Raw genomic sequence first — 25,021 nt, forward strand, 5'->3', positions numbered from 1 at the left:
GAGGTGTGTCATCATTTTTGTTGTATTTTAAAAGAATATCCAGTTTCTTGAAATTATAACTGGCAGATCAACAAGGTTACATACTAGGTATTCAGTAGATAATCTATGAAAACTTAGGTAAGTTCCTTGCTTCAAAGAAAACAATGACATTATTTATTATGGATTAAGAGAATTTAAGCTTTCAAGTTATATGGTTATAAATGACTTGTATCTGCTATTGGGAACCTGACAGCTTCTAATACTTTAAAGACTCTTATGACAGAATTGGTGCTAATATTAACTAATCATTACAATTTAAAATCCACTTCATAGTGAAATCTGTACTAACATTTGGAAGATAAAAATAACTTTGAGAACTAATATTTTCCAAATAGAGTACAATAGTTAAAAACAAACAAAAACAAAAAACAGGCAAAAGCAAAAAGGCATAAGGCAGATCACTGGATATTAGTGTGACAAGGAATTAAGGTAACCAGAAAACAAAATCTATTTTAAATATAGGACCACATTAGGCCCCCTGAATACAGGCGACAATGGTGTGGCTTGGGTAGTGTGTGGGGCCACTGGCAGTAGGACCAGGATCTAATTCTAATGCGTGAACTGACTTTGTGGAGACCATTCTCTGTGGAGAGATACGTTGCTCAGCCTAGGCATCTGGGTAAGCCTTACCCTCCCCTAGGCAGTGGATGGAGGGGTGAGGTGGGAAGAATGGGAAGAGAGGAGGGAAGGACAACTGGGATTGGTATGTTAAAAAAAAAATTATAAAAAAATGTACCACTGCCGGGTGGTGGTGGCGCACGCCTTTAATCCCAGCACTCGGGAGGCAGAGGCAGGCGGATCTCTGTGAGTTTGAGGCCAGCTTGGTCTACAAGAGCTAGTGCCAGGACAGGCTCCAAAGCTACAGAGAAACCTTGTCTCAAAAAACTAAAAAAAAAAAAGTACTACTAATTTATATTTTTTCCAGTGAATTATAAATATTTTAAACAATTGTTTTTAATCTGATATGTTAAATACTGACTTATAACCCAGGTGAACAAATGTATTTTGGGGTTCTCAATAAATGTTAAAGGTTTATGGGGTTCCTAAAAACTAAAATAGTTAAGTTTATGAACCACAATTCTAAACTTAATCTTTCAACTAAATGATACTTTTTAGGATGTTTAAATGTGATCACACTATTTTTAGAAAGAAAACTATGACTAAATCTTCTGGATTTGGGACACGGCTGCAAGGTCTCTCACACACTGAGCTTGTGCTGAAAAACTGAGCTGTATTCCAACTATTCTAGATTGTTTGAGCCTAAAAATAGTGCATTAATAATTCTGCAAAAAGGCTCTATTTACTTCATTGTTTTCAAGCAGGCATCTAAGATTTCTTTAGAAACTCACCATTTAAGCTGCGGATACACCGTATATCAAGGCTTCTTAGGCGAGAGTCGTCTCTTAGATCTAAATTATCTGATATGGTTTGTATTGCCAGTCTTGCAAAGACTAGATCAATCTTTGGAAAGATGTAAAAAAAAAAAAAGAAGATAAATATTACTTTTCATTCTCTTCAGCCCCAACTCAAAACGTAAAAAGTTCCAATTATTAATCCGAGACATTCTAATGAAACATCAAAAGGTCTATGAAGGTGACTGGATGTGGGACAATTACTGCAAGTCTTGAAGTAGAGAGGAAGCCCAACACATGTTTACATTTACCCCCCTCTTGAAATTCAACTAAAGTATTAGGAACATTTGATTTGGTTTTGGTTTAGTTTGTTTTTATCTTATGGCATAAACTACTAGGAAAAACAAAACAGAAGAAACAGCAGCAAAAGGCACAGAAGCTGGAAAGTAGGTAGACAGAAGGCAACAGACCCAGTAGACCAAAGAAAACAGATTTAAACATTTTATTCGGGAAATAAGGACAGGTAGCTACAAATAAATATATAAATAAATTTTAAAGAACATTTAGAAAATATAAAAAGTATTTTCAGAAATCATTACAAAGCTTGAAAGACAAGATAACACCAAAAGGCAGAATAAAAAATATGAAGATGTGGTTAATAAGTGAGAAAGAAGAATTTTGTGTGTGTGCGCATTTTTATTTATTTATAATTTATAGAAAGCTGTTCTGGAGACTCAACAAACATTAAGATTCCATGAAAAAAGACACGTGTGCAAACAAAAGCAGGAAATTCAAAAGAACTCAATAAAAGTTCCAAGAACTGAGTCTCCACACTAGAGGACTATTGCATGCCAAGCCCATCAATTAAAAACACACACCAAAGCATTTATCATCATACATTCTACAAGTATGCAGACAAAAGAAAAACAACTACACAAGATACAAAACTGGTCACACATACAAAGAAGAAAGACTAAAAATGGTATTTTTTCAACAGCACAGAAGATACAAAACAATGAAGGCCTTAAAGTATGTAAAAAAATCATTTCCTACCTAGAATGGTGCACTCAGCAAAATTATGAATTCAGTGATTTTTAAGCATGCAAGATAAAAAGAAAACAAATTCTTTTTCAGAAATCCAATGGATGAGCTCCAGTAAAATGGTACCGTATATCTAGAAAGAAGAACATTCTAGAGTAGGAATAGAAACTTTCAGGAAGATGGTAGAGAGAACAAGATGCCAGCTGTGCCAAGATGGGCAACAGGCAGCTGAGACGGGAACAGGTGAGAAGATTCAGTGGACATTTCTCAAGATGCTGACGACCAGAAAAGACTGGGCTTCAATTAGACATAGGTATAACAAACAACCAAACTAACAGAACTAAATAATCACTAACTCCTGAGGAAAAAAATGTGCCAAGGCAAAGGAATGGTAATTCAGGACACTCAGTACTGAGCTTTGAAAACTGTTTTAAGATAATGTAAACAGAACACTGTTCCAAATGAAATTATTCTAGATGACTATGGGATGTGGAAGGTTGTGTACAAAAAGCATGAGGGGAGAGATGGAAACTGGTTCACTGTCCATGGTGAGTAGCCAAGAGAAGTGGGAAAGGAGGTGAAAAGACTACTATTTAATTCTTTAAACTATGTGCTGAGTGCCAGGACAGCTGGTACACACCTGTAATCTTAATTCCTAGAAGACAACTAAAGTTACATAGTGAGATTACTTCAAAACCCAAGCCCCAAACCAAATCCGAACAAAAATGTGCCAATGCTAAGTCTGATTTTAAAACAAAATTATAGGTTAAATATTTCGATTTTCAAATAAAAAACTATTAAATACTTACTTCAATACCATCAAATTCAAATTTTATAACAGGCACAAAGGCATCTTCTACAGCCTATAAAAGAAAAAGACAAAAATATCACATGGGTTAGCCCTTTATCCTTTCTGTCAATATAATATCCCATTTTTTCTTCTAATTTGTATTTTATTCAGTTAAAAAAAAGTAAAAAGCATTTTGGTCTAATATGCAGGTTAAGGCCTTCTATTTTATAACATGTGTAATTCAGGTCACAGGGATCATCTCTTCAGCTGTTATTTGATTTATCCTGTTGATAATGTCTGTCAGAAACTGGAAGGCAGAACTGCTGTCATCTGGGCACTATTTGTAGAATCTAAATTGAAAATGACTATTACAAAAAGCGTTAAGTGTAAACTGTATGGTAAGCCAATCTAGTACTCAGGAGAGAGAAGCAGGGGGCTCAAAAATTCAAGGTCACTGATGGTATACAATGAGTTTGAGCAGGAGTTATGACGTGAGAGTCTAAAAAAAAAAATCACAAAAAGCATTAGTGTTATTTTTTTTTTTTTATATTCAGAGCTCTAATATAATCTATCACAAAAAAAAAAAAATGCTAGGGGCTGGCTTAGTTCAGTACTTGACCTGAGAACACAGGGCCTGAGTTCAATCCACAGAGCCCAATATGGAGCACAATGGTGCACTGAGGAACCAGGAGGATCCCAAGGGCTCACTGATAGTAAATTTACCCTAACTGGTGATTCGAGGCCAATGAAGACTGTGTCTGACAGGAGGTAGACAACGTTTTTGAGGACACTCAACCTTGTCCTGTGGCCTCCAAAAGCAACACGCCAAGTGCATGATCACCCCGCACACTTGCAAATACATACATACAAATTATACTGCAGAACTGCAGCCAGGGTTTTATAGATTGCTAGTATGGAAAGGTTACTTGCTAAATGAAGGCTAGATATACAGAGTCATTAATGGAATCTTACAGAGACTATCCTCCACAATTTGATACACATCAGCCATTTATCAGACATTATAGTAAGTGGTTTGAGTCTACTATCACATAAATCCTCAAAAATATCTCATAAAAGTTATTACCACATCTATTTTCGAGATGAGAAACCTGAGGCTCAGATGGAAAGCTAAGAGCTACAGTGTAGAGTCTAGATATAAAAGCAGTCTACGGAACTATAAACTCATGTTCTTCATTTCCGTGTATGTTAACAAGATATAACAACTTAAGAGGTATGTCAATAATCCTAAGCCCTTGCTTTTACAACTGTTTCTAACTTCAAAATATTAAATGTCAAAGGATACTTACTCTTAAGTTTCTAATGCCGTCTTGATGTTTCAATTTTTCAAAAAAAGATTGAAAAAAATCTGATCTCTCCACGTGTCTTGGGGCTACACAAAGTGCATCAATATCAGCTCCTACAGAAATAAAGTGATTTCTTAAGAAGGATATCCAATATTTTCATTAAAGTTTACATAAAAACTAAGTATGGAAAACGAGCAATGTTTATTAACAGTAGTAAGATAATGGGAGCGATGTTCCTTACACACTAACTGTAAATAACTAAAACAGTTTACTAAAATTATCACTAGAACATAAATAAAGAGCAGTTACCTTTGGTGTGTACTCCAAGCCTATAAGATCCAAATGTGAAAATTTTACCACCAACAGTAGCCACAACAGAAGGGGGGAGATTCTAAAAGAAAAGGCATTCAATCACTTAAATTATTTTCCACCTTAATGTTTACAATCTTTTAATGAACAACTGATATACTGTATATTTGTCAATCTTGATTAAAAGATTGTATAAAATTACTTTAAGGCTCCTTCAAGCAACTCTACTATCAAAATTTTGGTCAAACTCATGTTCCTTTTTCGTTTCTGTTTAATTGTTTGATATTAGCATCTCAGCCTTCTTCAAGAATGAGGTCATTCTTGATGGGAGTCAAATTTATTAATGACTTACATTAATAAAAACAATAATTATACCAGGACATTTAAAATTTTATTTTACTTTTCTATGTTAAAAAAAAAAAGGATGATCCTTGCTGGGTATGGTGGTGCACACCTTTCATCTCAGAACTGGAAGGCAGAGGCAAGAGGATCTCTGTGAGTTTATGGCCAGTCTGGTCTATATAGAGTTTAATGACAGTCAGGATGACATAGACACTGCCTCAAAAAAGAAAAAGGATGATCCTTGCATTTTTATGAGAAAGTGATATGATGAATTACAGGATAAAATATTTTTATATAGCTACAGAACTTAACCAAAACTATTTTATCTATGTTTTAGACTACAGTATCTCAACAATATTCAAATGATCTTTGACTTAGCTCAAATCCTTTAGTTATTTCCCACATTAGAATATACATTAAAAAGTATGCTATTGATACAATGACTAGCTACTCTACCTACTGGATAGATGGAACTTTTTGTTTATTCATGACCAACATAATCCTCTCTAGAACCTAACTTATCCAATGACCTTGAGGCATCAGAAATGAGCCAGAGGGCCTTTTCCAGCAAATAACAGAGATTAGATTAAATTTAATGACTAAAGTCGTCAGTCTTTAGAAGCTCATTGCCTTATTCTAAGTTAGAAGAAACAATCCTACAAATTTATCCAAGGTATAAGATAAATGAGAATGCTAACAGAAAATTTCCAACTCCATATAGCTCATAGGGCAGAAATAGACTTTAGAGTAGATACACTGAAACATTCACATGAAACTGGGTACTGTCAAGGGAAAGAGGTGAGAATACTGTATGAACAAACAGAAACACATTTCAAGAGTTGGGGCCATTTGGTGAATGGGCAAATGGTTTACTCTAAGTAGTGTTCCTGGCAGCGTTGGGAAACAGTGAGGATCTTAGGGAGGCTGGGCTGACTGGGAAGTAGGAAGTTCTTAGGTCGTGGGAAGTGCGCCCTCCAAGGGGATTAGATAGGATGCCACTGATTGTTTCCTAGATAGAGTTGTAACACTTGCTCTGACATTCACTCCACTCCTGGTACCACCATCTGCTGCCCCAGCCTCCTACCACCACCACTAGCTCAAAACTTTAGAGTTGTTTGAAGTTGAATCTGAACATCCAAACTGTATGTTGCTTAACCTTTTCTTCCTAAATAGTCTATCTTAGGAACTAGGTATAGTGCTAAGAAGCTGACTAGAAAAACTTTTACCACCTAGTTGAACATGGCCTATCTTATCCTAGTACAGCCAGTAAAATACTCATGATAATGCATGCAACAATAAAGAAAACTCATAGCCAGGCAGTGGTGATGCACACCTTTAATCCAGCACTCAGGACACAGAAGCAGGTGGATCTCTGTGAGTTCAAGGCCAGCCTGGCCTCCAGAGCAAGTTCCAGGACAGCCAAGACTACACAGAGAAACCCTGTCTCTGGGGGGCAGTTGAGGGGGAGAAAGAAAAAAAATTCACAATCCAACATTCTCTAAAAAGGCAGAAAGATGAGGTAAGTTATAGGAGGAGAATACTGCAAACTTCTATGTCTTACGGGCCAAGCATCTGCAATTAAGAGAATTCCACATGAGAAACACAGAAACTAATAAACCCTAATTTTTTTTGAATTTTCAAGACAGGGTTTCTCCTGTCCTGGAACTAGCCCTTGTAGTCCAGGCTGGCCTTGAACTCACAGAGATCTGCCTGCCTCTGCCTCCCGAGTGCTGGGATTAAAGGCGTGTGCCACCACCACCCGGCTGGGTAAAACCCTATTTATTTAGAAATTCAGTTGTCTAGGCCACTTTATTCCCAAATATGTCAGACAGCCTGGTTTTTGTTGTTGTACTGCTCAATGTGGTAGCTGGTGGCTAACTTATTGTAAATCGAAATGGAGAGCTACAAAATTACAATATTCATTTAAAATGAAATGCTTATATTAAGATTTTGATATCGTTGTAAGATATGAAAGTCAAAATCTAATGGATTGAACCTATGTTTTATTTATTCACATACTTTTACTGTTCTGCAAAAGGACAATCACAACAAAGAAAAAGAAAACTGCCCTTTGCAAACAAGGCAAACAGCATTCTTCCAAAAGGTACAAAGGGAGACATCCAAATATTGTAAAAAATTACTACTGAACACAATGCAGAATCTAAAGCACTTCAGATAATTTGACTCTTACACACCATTGCTAGGATGAATGCCTACAATATGAAACAACAAATTCTATGTAGCTTTAATCTTACCTTACTTTCACTGATGTCAGAAATCCATTGTTTCACTAAATTGTTCAATTTACCAAGAACAACCAGCCTATAATAAAAGATGAGAACTTTTAGATTTACACTTTAAGTCAAAAACAAAAACTAAATGATTTTAAAGAAATAAACATGCAGGTAAAAACTTTGCAATGATGCTATGTTAAGTCCATATTATATATGTGCTAATGCTATCACATCTGTTGACATACAGCACATCTGAGAGATCTAAGGGTGTCAGACATGCTACATGTGATGATAATACTTTGTGGTCTTTGAGTTGTCTTCAAAAATTAAAAATTCTAATATAAAACCAATGGAATACACGTCCATATTTAAAAATGGTGTAGGCATCCTACAAATACATGGAACATTATCTCCTGATCCTTACAAACTTGCTTCCTTTTCAGTCTTCCCCCAAAATGGAACTTCATCCAGTAAAATGCAGGGAAATTTCTATTTGTCATTAAACAAGCCTGTCTTTAATACATCTAGATTATATTATTTATTTCTATTGCCACCCTCAGGTTTCAGATATTTCTAACCTGGGTTATTATAATGACCTTCTAGCTAGTCTCTCTGCTTCTGCTTTGTCCCCTGGCCCCCGACACCCTTTATAGACTACGCCCGACACAATGGTTGGAGTAACTGTTAAAACATGAGTCCGATCATGCCAGTCTTCTACTCAAAACCCTAATACAATGGCTTACAAAGTACCCTTGTCCTCTAAACTCCTTCCTAATGCATTCTTTGTCTTAATCTCTCCCATTTACTTGCTCTGCTTTAGACACCCAAGATCTTTTGCTATATACTCCTTGAATATACCAACTACCCCTCACCTGAGGCTTTCTGCCACAATGCTCTTCCTTCAAACATCCACATGGCTCCCTTCCTCAACTTTAACGTTTTCCTTAAGTGTCTCTTTCAATGAGGTCTTCTCTGAAGATGTCTACCTTCAAATTTATTTTTCTCACTAGTACTTACCATGTATAACACTGTAATTACTTATTTGACTAGTTGTTAGTCTCCTTTCCTAATCCCTATTAAAAATTTAAATTCCAAGACAGCCAAGGTTTTTCTTTTTTTTGGCATTTTTATGCAATTAGGCAGGAATCATTAAACATTCAGTATGTATGAGTCAATGGTTAAATAGTATACTGTAAAAATATTTTATAGTTTCAATGGCATACCTGTGGTTCAATTCTTCCTCATCTTCAAATACTCCAAACGGTTTCATGGCATCAATTAATTTCTGTGTATAAATATGATCAATTTCCTTAGGACATGCCAAACTAATAGGAGAGGTAATTCCATAATGCTTTTGTTGATGCTGGCTGTCCAGCATAGTGTTTCTGTTCAAGAAAAAAGAAACAGAGAGAAGAAAATTTAAGTATTGTTTCATACCAATACACTGAACCTTTTAATCCAGTAAGGTTATATGAGCCACACTGAAAGTTTGTTAACATTACCAAAGAAGCCACTTCACAAAAGGGAAAGGTGAGTATTTGGTCTTCACGAAGGGCTTTCACACAGCCTCTAGCTTTTGTGGTTGTCTTTTGAAGCCCATAGCAGTATATGTTGGCATCAAGACAACTGTATCAACACCACTCAGTTCAAATGCAAAGAGCCTCGGTGGGACCAGTGCCAGGGCTACCTCCATTATACCCTGCAGACTAAGTCAAGTACCATGTAGATTACAGTCTTTGAAAAGCAGTCGAACACTTGAAAGACACTCTTAGCAAAAACAATAGTGTTCCAACAACTAAAGGAACAAAACATTCCCTCAGAAGGTCTTTAGGACACACTTTAAAAAGAAATCACAACTACGCTAGACTTTGAGAAATCTACATTAACAAAATCTTTTCCTTGAATCAGAATTTACAGTTCTAATATTTTGTGGCTGTAGTGAATATTCTCTTCATTTTAGATTGGAACTCATACCATTTTCACACTGAATAATTGTTGAATTTTTTACACTAAATAGCAACATTTTAAAGGATACAAGTGACCCTTAATAGATCTTACCCAGTAGGAAATTACAATCTTGAATAAAGCACCACAGATTTCTGACTACTTCTATGACTAAAAGATGTGCTAACCTGCTAACCACTTTTCTTCATACTTGCATAAGGAACTATTTAGAATAAGATTGTAACCTCAAAACAAAAGGTGGTCTTTTAATTTTAGTAAATTAACCCTTTAAAAAATAACAGAGGAAAACAAAGATTAATAAATGGGACAGTCATATCAGCCCAGGCCTCTAATCCCTTCTTTTAGAAAGTTGAAGAATCTAAATTCAAAGCCTATGCTACATAACAACACCTTTTCACCAAAAAATAGTGTAATCCGATACTAGGATTTTTTTTCAAGACACAGTCACTATGTATCTCTGGCTGTCCTAAAATTATGCAGAACAGGCTGAACTCCAGTTTAGAGATCCACCTGCCTCTGCTCCATGGGGATGGAATTAGAGGTGTGAGCCACTATGCATGGCTCTAGGATTAATTTCTAATATTCTATAGGCCAGTAGGGTAATTGTGATTAATAATTGCATTATATATATTTACATAATGATCAGCAAATGTAATAGACATGCCAATTACTTTATATAACTTATGTACAAATGTGTCAATTTAAAAATATAAACACCACAAAAATAAAACAGCAGTTAATTCTTTTTGCACTAAAAGCTTAAAACATGTGCTTGGGGCTGGAGGCACAGCTCAGTGAGAATGACATCTAGCATGTGTAGGGCCGTGAGTCCTATCTCTGCACCAGAAACAAAACAACAGGGGCTTATCACCAGTTAGCGTACAACCCAAGATGTGTTCTTCAGCTGAAGATTTTATTAGGTGGGGAGAAAGAATAATATAGAAGATAAGATAGCTGAGCCAGGTTTGGTGGCTGGTGCAGGGCCTAATCCCAGCAGCAGCCCAGAGGTAGAAGCAGAAGCAAGTTTGGGCTGTGTGAAACCTCACTTCAACAATCAGCCTATATACCTTTGAAATGACTTAATGAAAATAAGGGGAGTGTCAAAACCAACTTCAGTTTCATCTTGCTGTAGAACAAACAAAACTTCAATTAATTATTTCAAGTTGTATTTCTCCTCTCTAAAGATTTGCTCTTCTCTACCTAAGAGAGATAAGGGTGTTTGTGTACGAGAAATACATGACACGGACAGATGTTCAATATCAATCCCAAGAACTCTTGGGAGGTGGGTCTCAACCTCTTCCCACCTCTCCATTATCCCTTCCATAACTACTTCAGCTCTGACAATATATCTTTGTTGCCTGCACTTGAATCTTCAAAAAGTTGGCTATCTAGAGTTCCAAATTCAAAATCTAGGGTTCTGAACCCCTCTTGTGGGAAAATGGGGAAATAAACAACATACCTCCCCCACATACCCTTCAACCTATCAATTTCACTTATAAGACCTTAGAAAAAACTTTACTGCAGGTACACAAATAAGCAAATAGAATGTTCATTGACAAAGTTTGTTTAAAAAAAACAAAAACCAACCTTTTAAATAACCTAAAATCGCCACTAAAAGGACTGCTGCACTGGGGTGTGTTTATAAGTGGAATACATTAGTTAATAAGAATTTATTGGAAATGAAACAATAACAGAGAAAGGTCAGAGAGAACATGCTCTAAAGAAGCAGGCTGCTGCAGAGTACTGGGATGCCACCCATAAACAGTTTAAAACAAGTACAGTGGTCTATGGACACAAGCCTATGTATTATTAACATTAAGAATGTTACAATACCACCAAATTCAGTACTCTGGGGCCGTGGAAGAGCGGCAGGAATGGGATCAGAGAAGGGCTAGGCGAGTCCTGAAGATGTACTGGAAGGCTCGACTTCTTTCAAAGAAAGATTAAAGAGGGAAGAAGACACCCCATGCTGTTCTTTGGGAGAAGCGGATGGTGGTTACACAGATGGTGTTTTTGTTTTTCTGTGCATTTTCCTGCATGTTTAGATTACCTCCGGTTAAAGTGAAACGTAGGAAGCTCTAATACATTTCTGGCAAGTACAGAAACTGCTTCTGACTTCTCTAAGTGTGAGCGGGGGGGTGGGGGTAAGGGGGGGATCCAGCCCGGGAGACAGTGTGGTTCCGTGGGAAGGGATGGGGTAGGGGGCTCAGCCCTTCTCAGGGAGCAACCAACCCCAAACCTGGGGCTGGGCTAGGTCACTCCCTCCGGAAGACCTGGAGATAGCGGGTCCGGCAGGGAGGAGGGGGAGGCAGAGGGATGATCTTTGCGCCAATGCAGACAGAAGCAGGCGGGCTCAGACCGGGCTGGGGCAGGAGGGTGACCGACCGTTTGTCCTCCTCAGCCACACGCGCCTTTCCCCCTCATCCCGGTCTGGGGACGTCCTCAGAGGCGGGCGGCAGGGGGCTGACGGCGACTCCCGAGTCCCCCGCCGGGCGGCCGGAGGAGCCGCGGGTCCGGGAGGTGCCCTTGCGGAGTGGCGGGCAGCGGGCAGCAGACGTCCCGGCCGGCTGCGCAGGGTGCGGGGCGCAGGGGCTGGGAGCCGCGGGGCTGCCCACCTCAGCGCACCTCTCTCCACCTCGCCCTCAACCGCCGCCCCCACTTACGCAGACATCTCTTTCATCGCTTCCTGCGTCTCTCTCCAGCGAGTGTCTTTCGCTCTGGGGTCCTGTTCTTGCCCTCTCTTCCTTCCTCTGTCCACTTCCCTTTGCTCGCTTGCAGCTCGCTTGCTCGCTCACTTCCCCACTCACTACGGCCGAGGCAGTCAACCGAGTAGTGAAAACACCACAAAACCGGCTCTATTTATGACAATACAGCGCGGCCGCCGCCAATATGGCGCTGCTTCCCAGGCTGCCTCTCGCCCTCTGCGGCCCCGCCCCTGGAGCCGCGGGACCGCCCTCGGCCACGCCCCCAGCCGTGAGCTCCGGGCTCCCGCCTACCTCTAGTGTGCGCTCTTGCCGCGAACGCGGCTGTCAGAGTCAAGTGGTGCCTTTCTGAGGGACCATCGAGCCAGTCAAACCTCTAGGAAGCTTATTCTCCAATCTTTCCTTGCTTTTGCAATGAAAGCATCTAGAAAAGACCACCGCTTTTCCTAACACCTTTTCAATTCTTCCATTATCCCACATCTTTTAAGCCATAGGCGTAATCGGTACACGTCGTGAAGATTTTGTCGCCAGAGCGACACACTCAAGAATGTGAGACTTTAACATAGTCATTTCAGGGTAGAAAACTTATAAATAAAGTGGTCTGACTTGTTCCCTTCTTCCTCACAGCGCCACCTCCAAGCCCTGATTTATGATTTTGTGGTGTTTAGCTGAGAGGCTGAACATAATTGCTACCCGTTAGCCAAAAGGTAAACCCAAGACCCACTCTTCCCCGCTCTCCCCCCACAAAAATCTCACATTTTCAAATAGTTAAAAATAATGTTATTTGTGATTATGAGGATAAAAATGAGGGAGAAAGTTATCGATTTTAAAATGAGAAGGAATAAAAGTAATTTCAAACCGTAAGTCTTTTTCCTCTGGAGTAAAGCTTGTTTGTTTGGAGAAAGTGACTCGGTCATAGGAAAGGAGGAATTATTTGTTTATGGATTTATTTATTGAAGCCGGGCTGTGGTGGCACACACCTTTAATCCCAGCACTCAGGAGGCAGAGGCAGGTGGATTTCTGTGAGTTTGAGACCAGCCTGGTCTACGGACTGAGTTCCTGGACAGCCAGACATACACAGAGAAACCCTGTCTCAAAAACAAACAAACAAAAAAACCCAAAAAATTTATTGAAAATCTGGTCTGTCAGTTTGTCATGCTCCAGGTTCTTTCTGATGCATAAAAGAAAACGTGTTATTATTTGACCTCATTGAGTTCAGAATTTCTCCACCAGAAGCTGGAGAAAAACTTCAGATACAAAAAATATTCTCCTGCTGCAGAAGCATGTGCACACGCTGTAGAAACTGGATCCCTATCTTCAAGAGTCTACTGTCTATTGCATGAGAACAAATATATACAGACTATTCAAATATTGTCTATTGCGTGAGAACAAATATACACAAATACAGATGGGGTCCAGTTGCAATGAGGGCACCAGAAGAGGCTCACCTAAACATGGTGGAAGAGTGATGCACGATTAATAAAAACTCAGAGAGAGAATTGGGGGTTCGACCTGAAGGTCAGAAAAGTAAAACAGCCAGCCACTGGGTCTTACCTCGACATCAGTCCCAAATGACGATCCCGCTTCCAGAAATCTCAGAATGAGACTGCCTGAGAGCTGTCTCTCATTTTCTATTCCTCTCTAGATCTGGGGATTAAGGCGTGCACCACTGGAATTAAAGGTATGCACTGCCCGGTTTCTATGGCAACTGGTGTGGTTACTGGGATTAAAGGTGTGTGTTACCACTGCCTGGTCTGTAAGGCTGACCAGTGGGGCTGTCTTACTCTCTGAACTTCAGGCAAGCTTTATTTATTAAGATAAAATGAATTGCCACTACAGAAGGGTCACTAGCATCTTCCTAAAGGAGGGATGCCATTAGCACTGGCAGGATTTGAAGAGGAGAGATTTCAGCCTGTGAGGAGTAAACAAGCCTTTCTAGGGAGGCATTGGGTAGCATCTAGGACGGGATTTGGTTCAGAGGAGACCCGCATTTGCTATTTGCTAGCCTTGTGGCCTCTAGAACTTTAAAATAAATGTTTAGCTTAATCTTAGACTTTTTCTTTTAAAACAATAATTATATTTTTTTTTTTAGCCTGCTTGTGGGAGACAGGAAAACTACTGGGAGTCCGTTCTCCCTTTCCACCGTGAGGGTCTCAGGGATCAAAATGAGTTCCTTGGCTCTGGCATAAACATCTTCATTGAGCCGTAATAACAGTCTCTAACGTTCAGCTTTTCAGAGTATGTGAATATGTGTATCTAATAAGAGTACTTGGCTACACGGTCATCATATTGCCACATTCAGCCGCCATTGATAGAATCAGGAGAGGAAGTGACACCCAAAGCCTTGGGGTTCCTAAAAGTCTCTCAGCCCTCTTTCTTTCATCTACTGTGACCAAGTGGATTTGCTTGTTCTTCACTGTGAATGGTGGAGGGGACATCTTTTAGCAAGACCTACACCTGTATTTGATTGTCTCCTCAAAGAAGGAAGCTTGCCTTCGGCGGTTTAGCTTTATTTTACTGCCCAGTTAATTCAGCACTGCATTTTAACACAAATCCCTGGGTTCTTAACATAAAGCCTCTGTGGCTAGTACGGTTGTAGTCAAGCTTCTGTATCCACACACCGTATCTTCAGAATCAGCCAACTTCATATTTAAACTGGTCTAGATAAAATTCTACCTATGCAGAGGATGCCCACGCGGTTTTTCTTTGCTATTCCCTAAACTACTTTTTGTTTTTGTTCTTTTGGAGTATGGGGTTCTCTGTGTATCCCTGACTGCCCTGGAACTCACTCTGTAGACCTGGCTGACCTTGAACTCACAGATCTGCCTGTCTCTGCAGTGCTGGGATTAAAGGTGCGTGTGTTCTGTCCTGCTTCCTAAGCTATTTCCATTATTCAAGGTCCTACAAATAATCTAGGGCCAATTAAAGGAGGATGTCCATAGGTTATGTGCAGTATTTTAGACTTTTTTCTTGGTCATCAGTCCCTATTTACACAGCATTTCACATTGCTTTGGGCAGCATATTCTATAGATAGTTTAAAGTGTATGGGATGATGTTCAGAGGTTACAGGCCATTGTAGTGCCGTTTTATAGGCCTGAAGCTGTCAGTGTTGGAACCCGTAAGAGCTCCTGAGACTAACTTCACAGGACATGAAGGGAGGACTGTGCTTTGTTCATACAATTTGCTGCTCTTTCTTTTCCCCAAGTCAATTTGGTGTAGAGGAGGGAGCAGGGCAGGCTTCTATTTACTCTCCTGTGCCTAGAATACATAAAACTAGGAGCATAATTTGACCAATTCAAGAGCCTTTTGGTTTTGCGTTTTAGATGTATTTTCACCTTTATTATGTGTATGCGTGTGTGCCTATGTGAGGATATCCACACATTCATGCAGGAGCCCTTGGAGGCCAGCAAAGAGCCTAGGGCACCCTCGAGCTGGAGTTTTAGGTGGCTGTGATTTGCCTGATGGAGATGCTAGGAATCTGTTTCTGGCTGGCCATACTTTAAATCACTGAGCCCGTCTCCCTAGTCTCCGCTGACTAAAAATTATTTGCAGAAAATGATGCAAATATGAAAAAATTAACAGAAAATTTATTATTTGTGTCCACGTGTGGAGGTCAGAGGATATCTTTTCAGAGTGAAGTCTCTCTTTCCAACGTTGTGTAGGTACAGGAATAAAACTTAGGTTACCAGGTAAACAGTTTTCCCTGCTGGGTCATCTTGCCAGCCCCCAAAAGCCTGTTTGTTTAGAAGAATTTGTTCTTGAAAAGATCCCCAATACCAAATCTCTGGGTTTTCAAGGTTCATGCTTCAGAGGTGAGGTTCCAGGGGGTCTCTGAATAATTTTTTTTAATTAAGAAAACTTGCTAGCATTAGGCTTAATGGTGCATAATCCCAGCACGGAGGAGGTGGAGGTCTATAATCCCAGCACTTAGGAGGTCGAGACAGGAGAATCAGGAGTTCTACCTCCTCCTTATTTACACAGTGTTCAAGGCCAGCAGAACAAAATCTAGCTTCCTTAGCAGAGGCTTAGCTCTGGAAGTGGAGATGTGAAACGCACCAAACCAAGCCAAGGTAGCAATCAACATCTTTCCAGGGAGATGTCTTAAGGCCTTCCGTTAGGGAATTCAGCATCCCCGTTCACGTGTTTGGAAAGATGGGGAAAATCTTTACACCAATTTAAAAACTTTCCCCCAGAACTCAGGGGGATTAACACATAAATTCAGAGGACAGGGAGGTAGATTTCCTGCTTCTCTCCAAATGGAAGCCGAGATTAGTCATGGGGCTCACCTGTCCCTGGAAACAGGTCGGATAATAGCTGCTGGCTGCACGCTGCCACAGCCCCACAGTTCTAAGCAACTCACTCACCTTGATCAACTCATTCTTTCTCAGCAGGCCTGAAATGGAGCCACAGGACACAGTGCTCGGTTTACAATCACTTTCATTTTGCATTTTGTTTGTCTTTAGCCGTTGGAGATTAAGGAGTAAAAAGGGATTTCAGTTTTCAACCACCTTCCTTCTAATCACCTGACACACTGTTCCTGGCAGTTTCTTTTTCTTTCTTTCTTTTTTTTTTTAGATTTCTTTTTTAAAATTTATTTATTAATTTATTAATTATTTATTAAAGATTTCTGCCTCCTCCCTGCCACCGCCTCCCATTTCCCTCCCCTGGTCAAGTCCCCCTCCCTCCTCAGCTCAAAGAGCAATCAGGGTTCCCTGCCCTGTGGGAAGTCCAAGGACCGCCCACCTCCATCCAGGTCTAGTAAGGTGAGCATCCAAACTGCCTAGGCTCCCACAAAGCCAGTACGTGCAGTAGGATCAAAAACCCATTGCCATTGTTCTTGAGTTCTCAGTAGTCCTCATTGTCTGCTTTGTTCAGCGAGTCCGGTTGTTCCTGGCAGTTTCATCACTTGGGTTTCCCCAACCCAATCAGGTACGCAGTTGCTTTGTCTAATGTAGGTTATATTGCAGAAAAAAAGACAAGCTTCCTTAGAACTTCAGCTGCTGCTCTGGGTTCCACAAAAACTACTGAGAAAATACACCTTTGTCGGACTTTTTGTAATATTTTAGCTAACATTTTAAATAAATCAGACACTTCTAAAGTATTTTACAAAGACTATTGCTGCGTTCATTTTACACAAGCAGGGAATCAAATCACCTTATGTATGTTGGTAGGGTGAAATTTTATTCAGAATTCAGAGTCTGGAAGCATGGGTTCATTGTTATTCCAACTCTGGACACAGTTTTCCAAACTGAAGGAAAACAACCTTCATTCTATTAGGAACAAAACCAGATAAACACACACACACACACACACACAGAAAGAGAGAGAGAGAGAGACAGAGAGAGACAGAGTCACAGAGAAAGAGAGACAGAGACAGAGAGAAAGGGAGCCAATATCCCTCCTGAATATAGATGCAAAAATCCTTAATAAAATACTTGCAAACTGAGTACAGGTACATTTCAAAAAGATCATCCACTATGATCAAGTTGGATTTATCCCTGAGATTCAGGGATGGATGAGTCAACGTACAGGGACCATTACAGAAATCCACAACTCGCCAGGTGGTGGTGGCACACACCTTCAATCCCAGCACTAGGGAGGCAGAAGTAGGTGGATCTCTGTGAATTCAAGGCCAGCCTGGTCTACAAGAGCTAGTTCCAGGACAACAGGTTCCAAAACCACAGAGAAACCCTGTCTTGAAAAACAAAAACAAGAAGAAAGAAAGAAAGAAAGAAAGAAAGAAAGAAAGAAAGAAAGCAAGAAAGAAAGAAAGAAAGAAAGAAAGAAAGAAAGAAAGAAGGAAATCCACAACTCAAAATGCAGAGAACAACTGACTGTGGGCTGGCCAACATCTATAGTACAACCCTACATCTAAGGCTGAGGGAACATTGTGGAAAGATTGTAAGAGCCAGGATGTCTGCTGTGGGGTGTGTCGTGTGTCTACTATATATGACAGGGAAGCAGAATCCATGAAATCTAAAAACAATGGCCACCTAAACTGGACCTGCAAATTGACAACTGACATGCCAACTGGTGAGGGGAATGTCAGTTGTCCTCAAAACACAAAACATTTTTTTAAATTTTACTAATTTTGTTTGAGATTGAAGGCATGCACTATACCAGACAAACTATAGGAAATTAATGGCTGCCCAGAGAGAGAACCCTCCAGAGACAGCCCCTGGATACGTTACCCAATCCCAAGAGGTCTGCTTTAGACACCTGTACATACGAGCAACGCTAAAGGGACTCAGCAGCCTACGCAGAACAATACTTAAAGGAGAGGCTGAGCTGTGTGTGGGCATGCATTTAATCCCAGGATCCAGGAGGCAGGTGCAGTCAGAGCTCTGAGTTCCAGGACAGCTTGCTCGACATAGTGAGTTCCAGGACAGCCAGGGCTACATAAAGAGCCCCTGGCTCAAAACAAAACAAAACAAAAACAACAGCAAAGAAGACCCTGAATTTGAGAGGGAGTGGAACAGACAGGGGAGGAATTGGAGAGGAAGAGGTGGATGGAAATGATATAAACAGTAACTGTAGAGTGGAGGTTCTCAACCATCCTAACGCTGTGACCCTGGTGACCCCAACCATAAAATTATTATTTTTTTTAATATTTAATATTTATTCACGGGGTTATGGAGGGGAAAGGGAGAAGGGAGAGAGAGAGAGAGAGAGAAGAGAAAGAGAGACAGACGTGTGAGACAGACGCGTGCACAGGCCAAGAGGACAGTAAGAGAGCCATAAAATTATTATTTTTTTTTAATATTTATTTATTTATTATGTATACAATATTCTGTCTGTGTGTGTGCCTGCAGGCCAGAAGAGGGCACCAGACCCCATTACAGATAGTTGTGAACCACCATGTGGTTGCTGGGGATTGAACTCAGGACCTTTGGAAGAGTAGGCAATGCTCTTAACCTCTGAGCCATCTCTCCAGCCCCCATAAAATTATTTTTATTGCTACTTCATGACTGTAATTTTATTACTAAGTGGTGTCTCTGCTCCTAAGACCATCAGAAATATGTGGTTTTCTGATGGTTGGAACCCACAGGTTGAGAATTGCTACTCTAGAGTAACAAAATTTATCAGAACTTATAGAATGAATCTCTTTTCTTCTCCCTCTTTCTCTCCATATATTTGGAGAGAATATATACATGGAGATTTATTAGGATTACTGACAGGCTGTGATCCAGTGTATCCAACAATGGCTGGCTGTGAATGGAAAGACCAACAACTCAGAAGTTGCTCAGTCCAAGCCGGGCGATGGTGGCACACGCCTTTAATCCCAGCACCTGGGAGGCAGAGGCAGGCGGATCTCTGTGAGTTCGAGACCAGCCTGGTCTACAGAGCTAGTTCCAGGACAGGCTCCAAAGCCACAGAGAAACCCTGTCTCGAAAAACAAAAAAAAAAAATAGAAGTTGCTCAGTCCATGAGGCTGGATATCTCCACTGGCTTTCAGTATATACTGGAATACTGAAGAAGTAGACTCTAATGCCAATGGACTTGCTAGCAAGGCAAGAGCAAGCACACAGAGAGCAGAAGCTTCCTTCTGCCATGTCTTTATACAGGCCTCCAAGAGATTAGATCTGGATAAAGGTGTGTGCACCTCAAAGATCCAGTTTAGAAGTCGATCTTCCTACTTCGAATTAATCAGAAATTCCTCAAAGATGTGCTCTTCTCTTTTGGGTTTTAGTTGATTCCAGATGTAGGAAAGGTGACAGCCTACCACCACATGTATTTAGCTTCATTTATTAAAAAAACAGGCAAATGTAAGTCTTTGAACAACAGAACTCTGTGCCAGGGAGTCAGGGTGGGGCTGCAGGAGAAATCCCACAGGAGATGAGTATTTATTTGTGTTGACCGTGAGGCTAGAGGAGAAGAGTGGTTTGGGTTGAATTTTTACAAATAAGCACAACAAATGATTCTAGATTTTATATTACATCCTGAGTCAGAAAAGTAAGCAGGTAAACATTTTTTTTCCCTGCAGCAGGTATTTGTGCGATAAGTGGTAAAATTTTAATAAGGTTGTTATGGTTTGAATATGAATGTTCCGAAAAGGCTCTTGCATAAAAACATGGTTGGTACCTGGTAACTCATGGTACAGAAGTGGGATCCTGGGAAATGAATCATTAAGGCTCTAGTCTCCTCAGTGAATTAACTCATGGATGGGTTCATAATTGAACTGATTGTTGAGAGGGTAGTAAGAACTGTCAGATCTGGGGCCTCATTAGAGGCAGTAAATTTCAGTCCCTGAAAGAACTTATGTTTCCTCCTGTTGTTGCCTCTTGCTTCCTCTGCACCCTGGCAGTCATGAGATGAACACTCTCAGACTTCCCTGCCACAGGTCCAGAAGCAAGAGGACCAAGTGACCAGATACCGAAAACTATGGATGAAAATACATCTTTGTCCGTCGGTTGATTTCCTCAGACATTTTGGAAAACTGGTTTTTAGGGCTTAGATGTGAAGTAACCCCTCAATAGGGCTCATGTCTTGTTAGCTGGGCTCTCAGTGAGATGATTAACGTAATCAATAGGTTATCGGGGGATGAGATCTGCCTAGGAAGAAAAAGGTTGACACCCAACTAAATACACAGTCCACATCAGCCTTTTCACCATTTTTATGGCCTGAAGAATGTGTGCTTGTTGGGCCCTAAAGCCCCACCAAGGAGGAGGTTGCCCCAAGAGACACTCTCAGCACGGTTGATGCAATAGCAAGAGGAATTTTTATTCTGCCACGGCGAGGTCTCTCAGCCTCAAGAGAAGGACCCCTGCTTTGTCTATTACAAGCTCCTTTAAAGGAAAAACCACAAAATCAGGGAGGGGGTAGTACAGAATCAAAGGGAAAGTCCAGAAATCATTTGTCAACTATTTTGACTAGTTCATTCAACGGTCAGCTAACTCTAATTGATCAATGCTATGGCGATTACAAGGAGGAACACCTGCAGGTTGTCTCACCCCAGTTCCAGGGTCTGGGTCTATTGAAGAAAGACTACAATGGGGATGGAAAGTACTCAAAGCTCCAGTGCACGTGTGGTTGGTTCCCAGGGTCCTGGTTCCCAGGAAGGGGGGTGCAGTAATGCTAAGGTGCTCCAAAGTCTTTCATGCTCATAGACACCAAGATCTTCATAATCCCTCTAGACTATATACAACTCCAAAATAGAATGGATACATTTATTTATTAACAACTATGGCTAGTGGCACCCACACCCTTAATCCCAGCATTCAGGAGGCAGAGGCAGACAGATCTTTGTGAGTTCAAGGCCAGACAAGCCAAAGTGGCTGGGGGAAAGCCCATGCGGCCTCAACCCTCAACAAAAGAGCTACAGGCAACTGGAGGTGCTGAGAGTGGGGGCAATAGTTTTCCCCAGGGAAGAGCACACCAACTGGCTACCCAGTACCAGATGGTCAGCCTGGAAACATACAGACAAGTAACATTACACAGACTAAGCAAGTTATATTTAGGAATATCTATGTATATACGTATGCACACACACACACACACACACACACACACACACACACACACACACACACTCGTAGCAACAATTAATGAAGAAAGAGGCCATGTATAGATGGAAGTTTCTGTCCCACGGCCATTCAGTTCCAAATAAACACACAGGGGCTTATAACAATTACAAATGATTTCTCAATAAGGCATTCTCATCTTGCTTCCTCTGTGTCTGGGTGGTGACTACACCTCTTTATCTGGTTGCCCTGCCTATACTTCCTGCCAAGCTATTGGCCATGCAGTATTTTATTAAACCAATACAAGTGACAAGTCTTTACAAGGCACAAGAGCATTATCCCATTGCATTTCCCCTTTTTTCTTTTCAAAACAAGTACCCTGAATCTAATCTCCTTTATTTAGCCTTTTTCCTGATCATTATCTGTAAGAACTTGTAAACACTCTAAATGAAGACAAACATCCATAACCCTTTTTTTTTTAAGGAATGTGGGTATAGCTTTCTAGGCTTCTTCCTGCTGATGGAGGGCACTGATATTCTTATGGGAACCCAAAGAAAATTTAGAATTATAGTCAAGTACTGACTGGAGTATTCAGTGATAGTAGATCAAGCCAGCAGTCCTGAAACTTTTTGGAAATAGAACTCAGAGGAAATTGCAATGGAGGTGCTCTGAAACATTGGATCATCTTGGCCATCTGTTCCTATTGGAGATGTTTTAGGGGGTCTTCCTCAATCAAACCTTATTTTTCTTAACCAAGAATGAATCCACAGCCTTTTATTTCCTGTGGAAACAAAAGCAAAACTTCTTCACCAAAGTAACATATCTTTTAACTTAAATTTTGAAGTCAAGGCATTTTCAAAATATATAGATTGGATTAATTCAGGAACATGTATAATCAAATGTCTTTTAGGAACACCTGATTTTCGATAAAGGAGCTAAAAGTATACAATGGAAAAAAGAGAGCATCTTCAACAAATTGTGCTGGCAAAACTGGATGTCAATCTGTAGAAGAATGAAAATAGATCCATATCTATCACCATGCACAAAACTCAAGTCCAAATGGATTAAAGACCTCAATATCAGTCTGAACATACTGAACCTGATAGAAGAGAAAGTGGGAAGTACTCTACAACACATGGGCACAGGAGACTACTTCCTACGTATAACCCCAGCAGCACAGACATTAAGGGCATCATTGAATAAATGGGACCTCCTGAGACTGAGAAGCTTCTGTAAAGCAGAGGACACTGTCACTAAGATAAAAAGGCAACCCACTGACTGGGAAAAGATCTTCACCAACCCCGCAACTGACAAAGGTCTGATCTCCAAAATATATAAAGAACTCAAGAAACTAGACCGTAAAAGGCTAATCAACCCAATTATAAAATGGGGCACTGATCTGAACAGAGAATTCTCAACAGAAGAAGTTCCAATGGCCAAAAGACACTTAAGATCATGCTAGACTTCCTTAGCAATCAGGGAAATGAAAATCAAGACAACTTTAAGATACCATCTTACACCTGTCAGAATGGCTAAAATAAAAAACACCAATGATAGCCTTTGCTGGAGAGGTGGAGAAAGGGGTACACTCATCCATTGCTGGTGGGAATGCAAACTTGTGCAACCACTTTGGAAAGCAGTGTGGCAGTTTCTCAGGAAATTCGGGATCAACCTACCACTGGACCCAGCAATACCACTCTTGGGAATATACCCAAGAGATGCCCTATCATACAACAAAAGTATATGCTCAACTATGTTCATAGCAGCATTGTTTGTAATAGCCAGAACCTAGAAACAACCTAGATGCCCTTCAATGGAAGAATGGATGAAGAAAATATGGAATATATACATATTAGAGTACTACTCAGCAGTAAAAAACAGTGACTTCTTGAATTTTGCATGCAAATGGATGGAAATAGAAAACACTATCCTGAGTGAGGTAAGCCAGACCCAAAAAGAGGAACATGGGATGTACTCACTCATAATTGGTTTCTAGCCATAAATAAAGGACATTAAGCCTATAGTTCGTGATCCTAGAGAAGCTAAATAAGAAGGTGAACCCAAAAGAAAACAACACACCCAAGTCCAATTTGTGTTGCCCAAGTACTCACTGGAGCAAGGTCAAACTCCCAGTGACCAGCCCCTTAAAGATGACTGAGTCCTTCCCCACCTCCCCGCCAGAAGCCAGCAACTGTGAAGAGCTACACTTCAGTATCTTTATCACAGTTTTTCAGAACTCTCCTCAATGGCTTTCTGTCTGGACTGTTTTTCTTTCCTTTTCTTTTCTTTCCTTTCCTTTCCTTTCCTTTTCTTTTCTTTTCTTTTCTTTTCTTTTCTTTTCTGTGGGGGGAGTGTCACAGAGCCTTCAATGTCTCTCATTCTCAGTTATGAATCTGTAGTCATTAATACCACTACAAAAGAAGCTTCCCTGCCTGTAACAGCCTGCAGCAGCATGGACCACTGACATCCTTGTGATCCACATCATGGAAGGATAACTGACTCCTACAAGTTGTTCTCCTGCCTCCACACATGTGCCATGGTGTGGATTGCACACAGACACACCACACACACACAGACACCACACACACACACACACACACACACACACACACACACACACACACACTACGTGTAATACAAAATAAATAAAGTTGATGCATTGCTATGGCCATTGTTAAGAGAGATTGTTTTTAATTTTTTATTAATTAATTTATTTGTGTGTGTTTGCACAAACACACACGTGTCACAGCATGCATGTGGAGGTCAAAAAACAACATTTGAGAGCTGATTCTCTGTAGTAATAGGGGCGGGCTGCGTCCTGCCACCCGGCTAGCTTTACCCAAAATAATTACACGGAAACTGTATTCTTTTGAACACTGCCTGGCCCATTAGTTCCAGCCTCTTATTGGCTAGCTCTTACATATTGATCTAACCCATTTCTAATAATCTGTGTAGCCCACGAGGTGGCTTATCAGGGAAGATCTTAACCTGTGTCTGTCTGGAGTGGGAGAATCATGGCGACTCCTCGACTCAGCTTTCTTTCTCCCAGCATTCTGTTCTGTTTACTCCACCCACCTAAGGGTTGGCTTATCAAATGGGCCTAGGCAGTTTCTTTATTAATTAACCAATGAAAGCAACAGATCAGAAAGAAATCACTCCCACATCATTTCCCCTTTTTCTGTTTAAACAAAAAAGAAGGCTTTCATTTTAACATAGTAAAATTACATATAACGAAACAGTTATCAAGCAAGAATTACAGTTGTAATATTTATATCTATTTTATCTTTTATCATAACTAAGGAAAACTATAATTATCTATCCATTTTTCAACTCCATCAAAGACTCCAGAAGGATATAATACTACCTAAGTAAACAAGAAATAAGAAAACTCTTGAAATGGCAGAGACATCTCGCTGCCTGGACAGTCACCCAAATTTCCTCTGTACCATTGGGGCATGCATCTTTAGTTTACAGGCCCATGG

At 40.4% G+C, this 25,021-nt stretch overlaps 1 protein-coding gene across 2 annotated transcripts in view; it reads right to left on the bottom strand.

The window, feature by feature from the left end:
• Papolg (poly(A) polymerase gamma) overlaps positions 1 to 12,312 on the bottom strand; it is a 29,130-nt gene extending 16,818 nt beyond the window's left edge. For both annotated transcript variants that reach the window (XM_075944518.1, XM_075944517.1), the window contains exons 1-7: positions 12,040 to 12,312; positions 8,635 to 8,796; positions 7,433 to 7,499; positions 4,836 to 4,917; positions 4,530 to 4,639; positions 3,242 to 3,295; positions 1,389 to 1,500 (exon numbers count right to left, since the gene is read on the bottom strand). In XM_075944518.1, coding sequence (XP_075800633.1) covers positions 1,389 to 1,500; positions 3,242 to 3,295; positions 4,530 to 4,639; positions 4,836 to 4,917; positions 7,433 to 7,499; positions 8,635 to 8,796; positions 12,040 to 12,056 — 604 coding nt within the window. In that variant the 5' untranslated portion in view covers positions 12,057 to 12,312. The remainder of the gene's footprint in view (positions 1 to 1,388; positions 1,501 to 3,241; positions 3,296 to 4,529; positions 4,640 to 4,835; positions 4,918 to 7,432; positions 7,500 to 8,634; positions 8,797 to 12,039) is intronic.
• Between the last annotated feature and the right edge of the window lie 12,709 nt (positions 12,313 to 25,021).

Source organism: Microtus pennsylvanicus, chromosome 12 (assembly GCF_037038515.1).
Source record: "Microtus pennsylvanicus isolate mMicPen1 chromosome 12, mMicPen1.hap1, whole genome shotgun sequence".
In the NCBI taxonomy this organism is placed as follows: domain Eukaryota; kingdom Metazoa; phylum Chordata; class Mammalia; order Rodentia; family Cricetidae; genus Microtus; species Microtus pennsylvanicus.